Source organism: Aedes aegypti, chromosome 1 (assembly GCF_002204515.2).
Source record: "Aedes aegypti strain LVP_AGWG chromosome 1, AaegL5.0 Primary Assembly, whole genome shotgun sequence".
Lineage (NCBI taxonomy): Eukaryota > Metazoa > Arthropoda > Insecta > Diptera > Culicidae > Aedes > Aedes aegypti.
In genome coordinates, this window is record NC_035107.1 from 66,063,990 (window position 1) to 66,081,663 (window position 17,674).

General features: G+C 34.9%; 1 protein-coding gene across 10 annotated transcripts in view; it reads left to right on the forward strand.

The window, feature by feature from the left end:
* Positions 1–17,674, forward strand: part of LOC5564206 — a 249,529-nt gene that overhangs the window by 188,184 nt on the left and 43,671 nt on the right. For all 10 annotated transcript variants that reach the window (XR_002498776.1, XR_002498775.1, XM_021838597.1 and 7 more), the window contains exon 3: positions 6,710–6,922. Coding sequence is in view for 8 of the 10 variants with exons in the window: in XM_021838597.1 (XP_021694289.1) it covers positions 6,710–6,922 (213 nt within the window). In the remaining 2 variants the exon portion in view is untranslated. The remainder of the gene's footprint in view (positions 1–6,709; positions 6,923–17,674) is intronic.

The window sequence follows — 17,674 nt, forward strand, 5'->3', positions numbered from 1 at the left end:
AGCCAAATAAGTAAGTAAGTAAGTACAACATGTCCATCTGACGTTTCGAAAGGAGTTTCAATCAAATAAAAAAAATGAAATATTTATATATTTTTTGACAAATGTATTGATTCTAAGAGATTTTACCTGAACTTTTCCAAAAACTCCATGAAAATTACACAAGAAGTTTTTTTTTAGATTTGCCCCAGACTTTCTTAAGTTACGTTATATGTAAGCCAAAAAGCATCATTTCGAGGAACTTCCTTCTTTGGATCTATTAATAATCTCTTGAACAATTCCAGGCTGAATTTTTAGTGGGATTCTAAAAAAATAACATGAATTCTTGAGGAAGTTTTTGCATCAAATTATGGAAAATGTTGGTCTAAATTCTGGTAGAAATCAAGACAAAGCTCTTGGAATAATACCAGAAAAAGATTTTTTGATCATATAACTGGATCTTTAATAAACAAAAACTCTTAAAGCAAATAAATTGAAAAAAACAACTGCAATATTTTCTTTTGAAAAACTTCTTAAGGATTTCTCAGTAGAAGTTTAGGTAAAAATCTTATATAAGACTCTTGGAAGACTTCTAAGATGTAATTCTTATAAGATAATGCCTGAATAAATCCGAAAATACGAGACAGTAAAAATAATCACATCACTCAAATTGTTCCAAAGATTAATTGAAGAATTTCTCCAATGAAAATACATAGAACTTCTTAAAATACTAACAGTAATCTATCCAAAAAGTTTTGCGATTCCTTTGAGCATGCTTTCAGAAAGTCCATCAGAAGATCGTTCACAACTTTCTACCTATACTTTCCCAAGAACTCCGTGGGTACTTCACAAGGAATTTCTTTAGGAACTTGTTTCCAGAATTTCTTAAGTAACATTATATGGAAGCCAATGAACAATAGTTCGAAGAATTTCCCTCTCTGAATCTATTTCTAATGTATATCTAAAGGACTTTTTGGATGAATAGAGTCCTAAAGCCCTGTCCCAATTGGTACTTAACGCTTAATTTTAGGCCAGGTGCTCAAGCTTACTCAATTTACTCAAAAAACCGGATTCAGATTTTGTCACACCTCCTGGTTTAAACTCAAGTTTTGGGTACCGTCAAACGGGGCTTCTTTTGACATTATTTCCACATTCTTCAACTTTGAAGATTTGTATCTCTAAGAATTGTGGATAGATTTCGATAATTCTTGCATATATCAAAGTTGTATATGTACGTAACAAATGTGCAAAATATGAAGCAAATCCATCAAGAAATAAAAAAAATGCTTGAATAGCGAAAAATAAGTGTCTTTAAAAACAAAAATGGGGCTACTTTGGACACTTTATGAAAGCAATACGATTTGATAATAAAACGATTATTTCGCATGAATTTTGAACTCTATAGATTTTCGTCTTTTATGATATTGTTGAACATTTTTTGTTAATAAACATAATTGAGAAAATTGTTAAATGCGTAAAAATAAACATACCTTTATAACACTTTTCCGCCAAACATGCTATTCATAGTTTTTAATTTCCAGAGAGAAATTTCAAGTTTACTTCCTTTTAAATGAAATTGTCAGCTTCGAACGCTTGATTGTTTAAGTGGATACAAACGAATTATACAACTACCAAGTACAACGACGATTAATCATGTCTGAATAATAATGATTTACATTCGTTCTGATTCTTAATGTTATATGAATTATAAGTAGAAGGATCGCATTGATTCCTGTAACTAAAAGTATTTTTTATTTAAAGTGCAATGCATGAAGTACAAGAATAATGTTTCGCAAGATCGTAAACAATTTAAATTTTACTTTTGTTAGAAGTATTTTGGTTTTCAATAGTTTTGAGATGGCTTAAGGGTAGTTTATTTTAGCAGATAAAGATGCCATTGCTTTGTACTACAGCTTCATGTAAAATATGACCAAGAATAATTTTTTTGGGAAATATTTTATGAGTTTACTATTTATACGTCTTAATATATACATGTTTTATGACTATTAACTTTTCCGAATCCTTGGTTTATTTTCATTTTGTGTTGTAAGATATACAAACCAACATTTGAAAATAAAAAAAAAGTCGTAAAATTAAGACCTTTGATCATTTATTTCTGCAAATTAACAATTTTATACATAAAACTATCAGAAATTTCTATGAAACATGATGATTTGATAGTTTTGTGACGCTCCTAACAACTTTCCACGATAAGCATAAGCATAAGCATAAGCATAGATGACCGTACAATTCGTAGTTGCTACTCCGTGATTGACCAGAACAATCGAAGTTGCACAGGGAATTAATGAATGGGGCTTGGGATTAGCTTACCATTCTTCAATGTGCACAAATCGAGAGCTCAAATTTAAAAGTCAATAACGGCGCCGGCCACGTCCTTACGGTCATCGGGGAAGGGAAGGAATGTTAGTGTGACTACCGTTGTTACTAGAGACCGAGATCACCTCTGCATCTCCACGGTTGTCATGGAGAGGATATTGGGTTAGTGGGATAAGGTAAAGATCTGGGAGTCACCAATGTTTGGTGATGCGAGCCATGATATAATCACGCCTAACCGGATTCGCGAAATAATTCGATGATCGCATTAAACGCCGAACAAGTGTTCGTCACTCGCCCACGCAAGAGCAAGCGACGCGATCAATAGATCAAACACTACTAGCGATCCGCGGCGCTTTTTCATTTCTCTGAGCGAACGACGCGCGACAAGTTTGATCCTGCCCCCATCGCCCGCCCCCGCAGGAGCCAGCGTCAAGGTCGAAGGATCAAACACTACTCTATTCAAAAGATGTTTTTATTAATGACGAAAACTGAAAATTACATGTATATATTTTAAATTATATGAAACAGGAATAATGCCGACACTTGTAGTGACGAACTATACATAGTTTGTTTGAAAATTACATATGAGTATTACTGTGCATTTTGTCTCGATATGGTACAAGTTTTAAAAAATACGTCAACATTCACAATGTCGAACAATTCAAAAGATAATTTTTAATAACGTATAAAAGAGACAAATATATGTATATTGAAATTGTATAAGAAAAAAACATAATGCCGACACTTATAGTGACGAACCATACAAAGTTTGTTTTAAAATTACTTAAAAGTTACGCTTTCAAGAAAATATGTGTTATCACAAGAATGAAACGAACTCACCAGTAGGTAATCCATCCTCGACTGAACACAAAACTGATACTGACAGCAAAACTTCTTGGCGTCCCGAAAACAAACCGTCTTGCTTGTGCCTTCCAAATACCTACCCAGCAAGACGCTCCAAAACAGAAAAAAAAATCTTAGGAGCCGAAAACACGCGCGAAACCGTGAGCCAAATCTATCGGACGACGCAAAACCGAACTGTCCTGCTTGGGCTTCACGAAGCACTACCCAGCAAGACGCTTGAAAACAGGAAAAAAAAAAATCTCCGGCGACGAAAACATGCGCGAAAACGTGAGCCAAATCTATCGGACGACGCAAAACCGAACTGTCCTGCTTGGGCTTCACGAAGCACTACCCAGCAGGACGCTTGGAAACAGGAAAAAAAAAATCTCCGGCGACGAAAACATGCGCGAAACCGTGAGCCAAATCTATCGGACGACGCAAAACCGAACTGTCCTGCTTGAGCTTCACGAAGCACTACCCAGCAAGACGCTTGAAAACAGGAAAAAAAATCTCCGGCGACGAAAACATGCGCGAAAACGTGAGCCAAATCTATCGGACGACGCAAAACCGAACTGTCCTGCTTGGGCTTCACGAAGCACTCGCTCCTAACAACTTTCCACGATATGTGGAAAATTCTAACAATGTTTACATAGCAAATGTTTTGTACCTTGGAAATATGTGTTCGGTACTTTTCAATATATTTTCTTGTTTATCCTGTTATTGTTGATGTTGTTCCAATAAATTTTCACCTCTGGTTGTAGAGCATATATTGGTTAATAAAAGTGCTGAAGACACAAAATAGCTCAGATTAATATTTATGCTGCAAATAAATCAAAAACGTGAGTGTCCAAAGTAGCCCCCGGAATCAAAAGTAGCCCCGTTTGACGGTATATTTTGTTTTTCATGTCCCTCCCGATAAGACCAACCCAAGTGTTAACAAGTAAAACCCCAGTGCGTTTTTGTTGAATAAGTGAACGTCAAACATGAAATGGCAAGGTTCAAATTTGGACCCATTTTTTAATAAAAATCTAAATATGATATAGTCGTTATTTAAACAGGAAAATTTTCCAAAATAGCAACACAATCTATTGGTTATTGAATAAAAACCAGATTTTATCACGAAAATTAGAACCCTATTCTTTGTGGGATCTTGAAAAATAACATGAACTCCTATGAAAATCTCTAAATTAATTTTTGTAGAAGATTTTGCAACAAATTGTGAAAAAAGGTTGGTATGAATTCTGGAGGAAAAACTAAAAAAAATCTGAATAATACCAGTAAAGGAACTTCTGACCATATAATTTGATGTGTTTCAAAAAGAAATCTTAAGCAAAAAAAAAATAAAATCCATGTATTTTAATTTTAAGAATATCTGAAGTTTCTCAGGGATACGACTGTGATGATTATGTTGTAGGTTATGGCCTTCAGTTTATTATGCTCAAAAACGGATTTTAAGTTTTCATCCGACGTTTCGGACACATTTATTGTGCCTTTTTCAAGGAGTTAACTGTGTTCCGTTTTCTCGTTAACTTGCCCACAGCATAGGCAGCATAAGTCAACATAGAATTTTGCCCGTTCTGGTCTTAACACGGGCGTAGAATCCGAAAAAACGATCCGGGTCGCAGAACTTCGATACAGTTGCCTGTTTATCGCCACTTTTATTCTTATTGGCAACACGAATATCTGAAGGATTCCTTAGAAGTTTAGGAAAAAAAAACTTGGATGAGACTCTGCGAAAATCTATGGGGGAATCCTTGTAAGCATTCTTGGTAAAAAAAATTTCAAAGATTCCCGTAAGAATATTCTAAACAATTTCAAAAGAATTCCTGGTAGTTTTTTTTTTTAATTCGTTTACAAATTCAAAAGTTATCCTAAGACGAACTGCCATAAGATTATTACCAGCCTTATTGAATATGTCTTTTTTGCCCTAAGTTTATGCAAAATATGTTTTAAGAATCATTGTAAACATATTAACTGAAACTGCTCAGAAGCCTTCTAAAAATCCAGAACCAAAATAAGGAGAGTTTCTGGAGAAATCTCCAAAGGCCTTCATTGAAGATTTTTTTAGGTTATCTCTGGGCGAAGTTTAACGAGTCACCGGTTGCAGTACATCACTATTTCCTGGAGAAATTATTCAAGATGGGAGTCATTGTACTAATGGTAATTCCTGGAGTTGATCAAGGCAGAATTTCAAAAATATGTACAACATCTGTTCTATGATTATTTTTTCTACTAAATTTACGTGCTTCATAATTGAATTTTAATTTTAAAAAATGGGTAGGAACTTCAACCTCAACACTTTTGAACAATTTTGACAATTACTTCTACCCTACGTCAAAAACGCCACAGGGGCTTAACTTTTGACACAACATGTTCCTATTTAACATACACGGAAATCAAAATTCATCTAAATTTTGAGTTGAAATCAATATCAATAGATATAGCAAAAACCAAAAAAATATATGTTTATTGGACTTGAGCATTAAAAAATAGAGAAAACACGTGTTTCTTGGCTTAGCTTAAGCCTCTACACGGAGAAAACGAAAAACCCATATTTGAGTATTTTTCAACTCACTTGTGAGTTATTTTTCTTTCCCTATTTCAATTGGCTCCTTCTATTGTTGTCAGAGAGCAAAGAGCAAAACAACCCAAAAACCGAACCTTAGTGCGTTACCTCAAATTTAAGTAAGTGGCATAGTACTGGGAGTTGAGTTATTTGATCTGCCTATTGAGTGAAAAAAACTTAGCCAGTAGGTATTTTTTCGCATGGCAGCAAATGAAAACAACTTCTACCCCATTAACTCAAAATTAAGTTAACGCACGAACCTCCAGAATTGAGTGGAATGTACTCACTTTTGAGTACTTCATTTCCTCCGTGTGGTACGAAAATTAGGATAGGGTTATAGTTCTCCATTTTGCCAAATAGGGTTTTATCAAACTTTTGTTCTGAAACGTCATCTTCATAGTCAAAATAATGTTATCCTCCTAATTCTGCGATCTTTTCCAATGTACAATGGCTTATCCCCATTCCTGATCTCCACCTGGTGAGGCTCGAAACCGTGATAATCGCCACACTCGGAGAAAGTCCGCTAGAGCTCTCATTTTTTACACATTTGTACGCAGGTCCACATGGTACAATGTAGATAACAGTAACAGGTCAGCTCGCCACAATAGAAAAAAATCTAATAACCAAAATTATCCCCGGAATCGATTGATTCCAACAATAAAACATAACGCACATGAGCAAAGCAAGAAACTCCGAGATCGAGATAACCCAAAAATCTCCTCGATAATCAGTTTCCGTTCGATTTGGGCTTTGTGCCCCATCATCATCACAGCCGCCGCCGCTAACCAATCGAAGCGCCACTTATCACACCATTCAATTTTTTTTTTATCGGCAGAAGGGGAACATTCTGTATTGCATTAAAAAGTAGCCAATGAAAAAATTAGACATGAGCAATATAGTTTGATCGTTAATAGCAATGAAAAAAAATTAAAAAAAAAAACGTCAAGAATATTCTACTAATCTACTCTTCCCTCATTTCTTCCACAGTTCTAAACGTGGCCGCCGGGAAGGCCCCGATGCAGATTTCCACCGATGCCGCCGGAATCCCACAGAAAGCCATCGACGGATCCACGTCGGCTTTCTTCTCACCGGAAACGTGCTCCCTGACCAAGCCGGAACGCGTTCCCTGGTGGTACGTCAACCTGCTGGAACCGTACATGGTGCAGCTGGTGCGACTGGACTTTGGCAAGTCGTGCTGCGGTAAGTTTTCCGGGGTTTGGGGAACAATGAATACCGTAATTCGGTGTAAAATTGATCAGTTTTTTGGAATTTTTTAAAGGATCGACTTCCGTTTTTTTTCAAAATTTTAGATAATTTCCAAAAAGGTTTAGAACCAGGATCCAATTGAGAAACTCTATTTTCAAAACATTTGTTGTTTAATTAAAAAAAACGTTATTTAATTTCTATTTGTAGATCCTGACGTATAAGTTTCATAGCAGGACCACAAGTGCATTGAAATTGCCTTTTGCTCACGTTTTTAAGACGGATCAAGAGTTTAAGATCATCGTCTATAAACACGGATTCAAATTTTACTTCACATTTTGGAATTGCAATGCTCCTGGCTTCAACAATGGAATTTGTTAAAGTTTCAAGAGCATTGTCAATATCAAGTTTTATTTGTAAAGAACTGTAAACATCAAGATTACTATCGATATATGTTTCTTATGTATTCCAGTCTGCTAAAAATAATTGAAAGTGGAGCTGATAGGATTAAGAATCGCTCAATGGGATATTTGAAATGTAACAGGGACATGATCAGAATCAAAATCCGTGTGAGTAATCAGTTGACGACAAAGGTGACTAGAGTCGGTTAAGACCAAATTAATCGTTGAAGGGTTTCTAGAAGAGGGAAATCAAGTAGGGCTATCTGGGTATAGAATTGAAAAACATCCTGAAGAGCACTCATCAAATATAATTCTGCCATTGGAATCACTTTGCGAATTATTCCATGAGCGATGTTTGGCATTAAAGTCACCAATGACAAAACATTTTAACTTATTGCGAGTCAATTTCCGCAAGTCAGTTTGAAGCAAATTAACTTGATGATCAGTGCAATGAAAAGGCAAATAGGTAGCTATGAAAGTATATTTACCAAGCTGTGTTTCAACAGAAGCACCCAAAGTTTTAAAAACTTTGGTTTCAAATAATGATAGCGACATGCTCTCAAACTCCTATCTTGAATGCAAGTAACTTATTACAGTGTTTTCAATGATCACTTAAGAAATTGATCATTCCAACGATCACAGCTCTTCCATTCGTTTACAGAGTAAGAACCGTAAGAACCATCATAAATCCCCTTGGAGTTGACGCAATCTGCGCATTGATCGCTGATCAAAAGCCAGCTTAATTACTCCATCCATTCACCGAATGTTGAAGAAAACGTTTCTTCAAGTGAAATGCCGACAAAGTGCTCAACCCTGAAACGGTTCTCCTCGAACCGGGCACTCCACTCGCAAGGTGATGGACAACTTACGCAACAGAAAGGGAGCCCCCAAATCCAATTTGCTATCCATCGCGTCAATTAACCGATTAGATTCCCATCGCAGAGACAGCTTAAAGCTGATCATCCGACTTGTACGCATCCGAAGACTTGCCCATATGCATATTCTTCGAGCGAGGGCAACTAGATAGAGATCGACCTTCTCTTGCGGTTAGACCTATGCGCCGCCACCGATTCATTTTTCTGATAGAACAATTAGCTCAAAAATGTTTAAATTATTCTTAACCCTTATAGGCCTGATTGAAAGAAAAAATACTTAAACCATCACCGCTCGACGAATACTTAACGGATGTCAATACTTTGTTGGTATACTAGTAGGGGGCGATCCCCCAGTACCGGACACTTAAGCCACTAAATTCATAATTCGAAAAATATTGGTATTATGTGCTCGTGTTACCCACTTATGATAAATATTATCATTTTTATAGTGTACAAAAATAAATTTGAAAATATAAATATGAATTTTGACATTACATTTTGATGATGTATTTTAGTACCAAATTGATCGATCTTGAAAGGTGGCACCCAATACCGGACACGATCTGGAAATGCCTCGAATTCTGTAAATTTGAACATCATTGAATGTGTTTAATGTAGGAATAGTATATAATTACCAATTCAATGCATTTGCAACATTTACAAGAACAGTTTGAATTTATATTAGTTTGCAAGATGTCCATCAAAAACCTCTTTCATATTTGATGAAAAATAGCACATTTTACGATGTTGTTCTGAATGTCCATTCTTTTTAATTTTATTGCATGTTTGATACCTTTGGTCGACGGAATCCATGAAAAATGAATGTATTTTGAGACACTGGTGCAATAATTACAAAGACATCATATAAAAAATCAAGCTGTCCGAAACTGGGAAACAAGAGGTACTTAACTAAAATTGTAATTTGTCCATATTTAGTTTAACTATGGTACAAAATACATTCATACTATAAAATAAGGATTATGTTCGATCATGCTTGCGTGATCCAAAGTATTTTTTCATATTCAAAATAATTACTGACAAGGCTCAAAATTAAGGAGATACGTAATTCTTTTTAATATTTTCAAACTTTTCTACATTTTTGAAAAGGCATGCATATATCAAGGATATGTTATTCTACGCAAAAAAATAATCTCCATAATAGCTTTCTTTTCTACTAATACACCATCTTGATTGGACCATGATTTCTCAATGTTTCGACTTTGTCCGGTATTGGGTGCTGTCCGGTACTGGGGGATCTCCCCCTACACATATCTAAGTAGTTTCTAGAAGTGTCCAAAGGAACTCGGAAATTATACCAGTGAGTCACTGCGTCAAGTCGGGTGAAAAGGGTGCTGTGCTTTTGTGTCCCTAGAGGTAGGCAAACTTCAAGTCACAGATAGTTTTCGGCATCAGGTATAATGTGGCCACTGTATTGAAAAATTTCAAGAAAAACGCCTTTACACATCTGTGTCAAGCTTATGGGAACGCATTTTTGTGAACTATTATGTTTGGTATTTTCTTTTCGAAAATTGAAACGATTCAGTATCCAACAAATCTATAACCGGCTCTTCCGGGCATTAAGTCCTTGTGGTCACCTACGGTACATTTTAAAGGGACCAAAACTCTTCATTTATAGTGTTAAACATCAGATCTTATTAAATTATATTAATTAAAATGATTGTCATTGTAAATAAGTTAAAAATAACTTGGCTTGTCCGAAAAAATAGCCCTTTTTCACCCGACCTGACCCAGTGACCTATCGAAATAACTCTGGCCACAGTGACATTCCCGAGACTTTATGACCTGGTTTAGAAACAAGATATGTGTATCTAGTGGAAGTATTTTGACACAAAAAGTATTGGAATCCGTTAAGTATGTGCTGAGCAGTTTTAGTATTTTTGATCTCACTCAAGGCTATATGTTCTAGGAAATATTTCGACATTGCTTTACGCATTCCTACAGAAATTCTTTAGAAATTAGTCGAATTTCCTTTACGCTTCCATCGAGATTTATCCAGACATTGTTCCGAAGTAACTTCTTGGAGTAAAGATTTCTTCGATAGCTTCTCCTCCAATCCGAAGATACTTCCATGAAAAAAATGGAAGAATATTCTAGCGGAAAAAAAACACCAGATATTCCTGCCGAAATCCTTTTAGTAATTTCTGTATGAATACTTCAAACAATTCCATCAGACAGGATTGCAGGCATTCCACTAGTTTTTTTTTTTTCAGTTGATTTTATACAGTTTCCCCGAAGGATTCTTCCAGAAATTTCATAAGAAATTTCTCCCGGAATTCCTCCGAAAACATTATCAAAATTTCCTCGAAAAGATTTCCCTAAATTGTTACCTGAAGGGATGATCGTGAATTACGAGTGAAATCCCAGTGCTGTGTTTCTTCACTAGATTTCTCGATTCTTTTTCGCCTAAAAGTCAATTAAAGCTTTTCCAAGCATCGAAGAACAGCATTTCTTACAGTGGATGGTGAAGGTTGATCGTTGGCTTCGATTTTATCGTATCATTCGTTCAATAAAATCAGTGATCTGGTGCAGTTTGGTTGCTGTGAGCTGACATATTGCAACGTCCTCAGCTGTATTTGTGTTCTTGTATACTATTACGAGCACTCAATGTTCACTCGTTCGGCGAACACTAAAGCATTTGTCACCAATACTCACTCTACGATAAACAGCAAAACACCATCATCGGTTTCTACTACGGTTACCACCAAAGCAAGGTCTAAAGATATGGGGAAGCCGGACGACCATGTTGAATCTCTGGATGAGCTTCTACTACGAATGGAACGAATGTTTGAAAATACTAACACCAGGATAGAGGCTAGTGTGGAGAACTGCAAACGAGATCTTCAGACAGAGATAAACACACTACGCGCTGAAGTACAACAAATCAAAACAGAGTGCTCATCCGAAATTCGCAGTCTGTCCGACACAGTAAAAGAAGTTGCCAATGATGTGCGATCCAATAAGCAACGCATTCTTGTTGGAGAAAGGATCAATGATTTGCTGCTTTCCGGAGTTCCCTATCATTCATCTGAGGATTTGTTGAGCCATGTTAGCAAGATTGCAAATGCTCTTGGATTTGACGAAGCTAATGTTCCGCTGATATACGCCAAACGATTAGCGAGATCTCCAATCGCTGCAGGGGCAACACCTCCGATTATCTTGCAGTTCGCATTCAAACTAGCGAGGGATGAATTTTACAGCCGATATTTGTCATCTCGTAATCTTTCATTGGCTCACCTTGGGTTTGATGTTGACAAACGGATTTTCATCAACGAAAACCTCACTGAGGAGATGAGACGAGTCAAGGCTTTAGCGGTCAAGATGAAAAAATCAGGAAAACTCGTATCCGTCTACACGAGAAATGGTACCGTCTTCATCAAAACAAGCCAGAATGCTGCTGCTAAGCCTATTTTTTCGGAGGACAAACTGGCTGAATAATACCTTTCCTAGTTTATTCGCTTCCTTCCAAAAATATCCTTGTATCCAATCATCAGAAATTCCATGAATTCTTCCTCTCCTGAAAGTTGAAATATCAAACCTATCCAAAAAGTTTTTCTTATTTATCCTTCCAAAATAATCCATGACTCCTCTCCTGAAGATGATCCATGTTTTCTTCCTTCCTAAAAGTTATGGATCAAAGCTGCTGATTTTTGGTTGAATCTGTGTAACTACCGAAGCTGCTGCTGTTGTTGGTGCTGCTAACCATCGCTGTTGTTGCTGCTGTCGCTCTGCTGCTGCTACTCTGTTGCTGTTGTTATTTCATTGCTTTTATCACCTCAAACAACCTTTGAATGATTTTTTTTTTATGAATTGTTCCTTATGAATCACAACAACTGACTTTGAACTTATGAAACACATTGTAAATGAAACTTAGTATTTGTTTAAAGATGAGGTCTCATCACTCGGAGTTCCTTTTAGCAAGTAAGTTCCTTCTACTTTTGGTGGGTGTGTATTGTCTAAGGTTCTTGTATTCGTTTTTTGCAATCAATGTCGGTTGAATCGTTGACCAGCAATACCCGAACGAATAATCACATATCTCTTATACCACGTGCAGTAATGAATGCGGCTTTGCTTTCGGATTCCTTAAATATTTGTCATATGAATGTACAAAGCATATGTGCGCGTCAGTTCAGTAAATTTCATGAATTGAAACAATGTTTCTACAACAGTAAAGTGGATATAGTTTGTCTAACAGAAACGTGGTTGTCGGATAGAGTTTCGGATGATTCAATTGCTATTGAAGGATACAATCTTATTCGAAATGATCGAATCTATAGTCGTGGTGGTGGTTTGTGTATTTATTACAAAAATGACGTCTCTTGTAAAATACTATCGTCATCAGAGTTATATTACAGTTCAGAAAATGTCAACATTACTGAATATTTGATTGTTGAAGTGGTCGCCTATAATGAAAAATTTTTACTTGGACTTTTTTACAACCCTCCTAGGAGCGATTGTGCCGAGTTTTTATTTGATAAACTCACAAATCTCTCTCTGTTGTATCGGAAATGCATTCTAATTGGCGATTTTAACACAGATTTAATGAAGTACGACAACAAATCCAACAAATTCCGCAGCGTAATTGAAAATTTAGGGTTTACTAGTATCGGAACTGAACCAACGCATTGTTCCTCTGAAAGTAGGTCTTTGATTGATCTTTTGTTGGTAAATGATCCGGATTTCATAGTTAAATTCAATCAAGTGGCTGCTCCAGGCTTTTCATATCACGATATCATCTTCTCATCCTTGAACATTTTTCGTACGCGACCTGTTGATCCTATCTCGTTGATTCGAGACTATTCTAGAATCAACAAAACTGCTCTATATAACCATTTGAATGATATCGATTGGTCTTCTTTCTATGCAGTCAATGATTCTAATATCGCTTTAAACATTTTCAATAAGTTTATTTCTAGAATCTATGAAACATTTGTACCAATTCGCAGGATTAAGCCAAAAAATTGTAATCCGTGGTTTAATAACTCGATTTCTCTAGCTATGGTGGAGCGTGACATTGCTTATCGATCTTGGATAATGAGTAGAAACCAAGACGACCATTGCGTGTATAGAAGATTGCGAAATCGAGTAACCAATATGATCAAAGAAGCTAAGTCTAATTATGTTTCTCACGTAGCTGATACTTCAAATTCATCTAAAAATCTGTGGAGGAAACTCATAGAAATTAACGTTATGAATAAACCTTCATCCATCCAATTAACCAATACAAGTGATGAAATTAACAATTTTTTCAGCTCAAATTTCACTGTAGATCAAAACCTGCCATCAGCAGCACTTCCTAATGAAAACGGTTTCAAATTCACTCTAACCAATGAGTATGAGGTTTCTATAGCGATTAACTCTATTAAATCTAATGCTATTGGGCTTGACGAAATTCCACTGAAGTTTGTCAAACTCATCTTACCTTATATTATAAGTCCAATTGCTCATGTTTTCAACACAATTATTACAACTGGCACGTATCCTGTTGCATGGAAACGCTCAAAAATTTTGCCTATCAAGAAAAAGCCACAAAACAATGACTTGCAAAATTTGAGACCTATCAGTATACTGTGCGCACTATCAAAAGCCTTAGAAAAAATTTTGAAGAACCAAATACAAGAGTACCTTTCTGTGTTCAATCTTCTTCATCCTTGTCAATCTGGTTTCAGAGCGGGTCACAACACCTCCTCTGCCCTATTAAAGGTGCACGATGATATACATGAAGTTATTGATAAAAAGGGCAAAGCCTTTTTACTTCTGATTGATTTTTCTAAGGCTTTTGATAGAGTGTCACATTACCGATTGCTGCGTAAGTTATCCATGCTTTACAATTTTTCTAGTGACGCTGTGGGTCTATTGCGATCGTATTTAACAAACCGTGTACAAATTGTTGAAGCGAATGGAAAACTGTCTGGCACAGTAGGAATCACATCTGGTGTGCCACAAGGATCTGTATTGGGTCCTTTACTTTTCTCATTATTTATTAATGATTTACCGTCTGTTTTGAAACATTGTTGTATACATATGTTTGCTGATGATGTACAAATTTATATTTGTTCTACCGACCTTTCCGAATTTCGGATGGCACATCTGATTAATGATGATTTGTCAAATATTTTGTCGTGGTCTAATCAAAATCTTCTGCCAATAAATTCATCAAAAACCAAAATAATATATATTTCACGATCTCGTGATACACCTAGCCCACTCCCCCAAATATTTTTTGATAATGAGATAATCGGATATGTAGATAAAGTTTCTAACCTTGGTATCATATTTCAGAATAATTTAGAGTGGGATGCTCATATAGATGCTCTATGTGGAAGAATTTTTGGTAGCTTACGCCACCTGAAACAAACTGGCAGTATGTTAACCACACAAGTGAAACTACGTTTGTTCAAATCTCTTTTATTACCTCATTTTATGTATGGCTTAGAACTATTCCTCAATGCTTCTGTGAGAGCGCTCGACAGACTTAGGATTGCTTTAAATTGCTGCGTACGATGGATCTTCAATTTGTCTTCCTACTCAAGTGTCACTCATCTTCAGCCAGAATTACTTGGATGTGGATTCTACGATTTTTTCAAAGTAAGAACAACCACAACATTCTTTAAATTAATTAATACCAAAACACCTCGTTTCTTGTTTGACAAATTACAACCATTTCATAGCTCTCGCGTAAATAACTTTGTTATACCGCAATATTGCACTTCGCATTATGGGGCCTCATTCTTCGTTCGTGGTATTGTATATTGGAATCAGCTTCCAACTTATGTTAAATCCTGTACCAATATTAAAGAGTTCCGCAGGCAGTGCATACACCATCATAGTAGAAGGAATTAAGTAGTTTTTAAGTAGTTGAATAGTAAAAGATCGATAAAGTATTATTGAATTCCGATTGCTAAAATTTAAAAGGTTGTACCTTACTTAGCAAGTATTTGCCAAATAAATAAATAAATAAATAAATAAATAAATTGTACTCCTTTCTGGTGGGATTTCGTCAGATTGTTCCAAGAATTATATCAGATTTATATCCAGGAGCTTTTTCCACGGAAATCTTATCAAATATATCTCAAAGTTTTTCTAGGAATTTCGTCAGCAATTTCTACTCTTTTTGTTTTACAAATATATCTAAGAAGTTTTTTAAATATTACTTTAGGTATCTATTGTTATTATTATTATTATTATTATTATTATCTTTATTAACACACCGAGGACGAAGCCTCAAAATCAGTTGGAACGCTAAATTCAACTCACTATATCTCAGCAGTCCTAAGCCCGATTTACAAAATTTTGGCACCAACAGAAATGTATGGGCTTCTAGATTCATGTCAGATTTTTGAAATATTTTTGGGAACTACTGTTTGATTTGTAGTACTTAAAACACCGGAGCAAGTCCTAAAAAAAATTCTAATCGGTAGTAATTTGTAGATAACTTAGAATTTATCGCGATAACCTCTAGATTTTTTTATTGTGTGATGATCGTATTAGTGTAACTAAACATTGGTATTGAATTTATGATTGTTAGCCGTTCAAAGAACTACAATATATTCACAAAACTGCGTAGAATACAGAAAAAATACATTTTCAACTATAACTTGAAATTTATCACGATGACCCAAACATTTTATGATCTTAAAATATACTCATATTTAAGGCCATCAAATTTGCAGAACACTGATAATAAATTTCTGTACGAAAAACTACAATATTTTCACAAAATAGTGAAAAATACAGAAAAATACAGGTATTATACAGTAATTTCATATTTATCGTATTGGCTCATCAGTTTTATAATTTTAAACTCTTTGTATGTTCATGAGAAACAAATTTGCTGAACATCGTTGGTCGCTGTTTGTTCAAAGAACTACAATATATTCACAAAACTGCGTAGAATACAGAAAAAATACATTTTCAACTATAACTTGAAATTTATCGCGATTACCCAAACATTTTATGATTTTAAAATATACTCATATTCAAGGCAATCAAATTTGCAGAACACTGATAATGAATTTCTGTACGAAAAACTACAATATTTTCACAAAATAGTGAAAAATACAGAAAAATACAGGTTTTCTACAGTAATTTCATATTTATCGCAATGGCTCATCAGTTTTATTATTTTCAACTCTTTGTATGTTCATGAGAAACCAATTTGCTGAACATCGTTGATCGCTGTTTGTTCAAAGAACTACAACAACAATTCACAAAACTGCGTAAAATACAGAAAAAAATACATTTTCAACTATAACTTGATATTTATCGCGATGACCCAAACATTTTATGATCTTAAAATATACTCATTTTTAAGGCCATCAAATTTGCAGAACACTGATAATAAATTTCTGTTGGAAAAACTTCAATATTTTCACAAAATAGTGAAAAATACAGAAAAATACAGGTTTTCTATAGTAATTTCATATTTATCGCAATGGCTCATCAGTTTTATAATTTTAAACTCTTTGTATGTTCATGAGAAACAAATTTGCTGAACATTGTTGATCGCTGTTTGTTCAAAGAACTACAAAATATTCCCAAAACTGCGTAGAACACAGAAAAAATACATTTTCAATTATAACTTGAAATTTATCGCGATGACCCAAACATTTTATGATCTTAAAATATACTCATATTTAAGGCCATCAAATTTGCAGAACACTGATAATAAATTTCTGTTATAAAAACTACAATATTTTCACAAAATAGTGAAAAATACAGAAAAATACAGGTTTTATACAGTAATTTTATATTTATCGTATTGGCTCATCAGTTTTATAATTTTAAACTCTTTGTATGTTCATGAGAAACAAATTTGCTGAACATCGTTGGTCGCTGTTTGTTCAAAGAACTACAATATATTCACAAAACTGCGTAGAATACAGAAAAAATACATTTTCAACTATAACTTGAAATTTATCGCGATTACTCAAACATTTTATGATAATAAAATATACTCATATTCAAGGCCATCAAATTTGCAGAACACTGATAATGAATTTCTGTACGAAAAACTACAATATTTACACAAAATAGTGAAAATTACAGAAAAATACAGGTCTTCTACAGTAATTTCATATATATCGTAATGGCTCATCAGTTTCATAATTTTAAACTCTTTGTATGTTCATGAGGAATGCATTTTCTGAACATCTTTGATAGCTGTTTGTTCAAAGAACTACAATATATTCAAAAAACTGCGTAGAATACAGAAAAAAATACATTTTCAACTATAACTTGAAATTTATTGCGATGGCCCAAACATTTTATGATCTTAAAATATACTCATATATACACACTTAGAAAATATCACCGACTTCGGTATTTTTTTACCGAAATATAAACCGCTGAGCGTTCGGTAATGCTTTCGGTAAAGTTAACAATAACCGAACAATCCGTAAATGAAAGCAAAACGCAGCTGTCAAAATATTACAAATCGTTCGTGAATGATTACC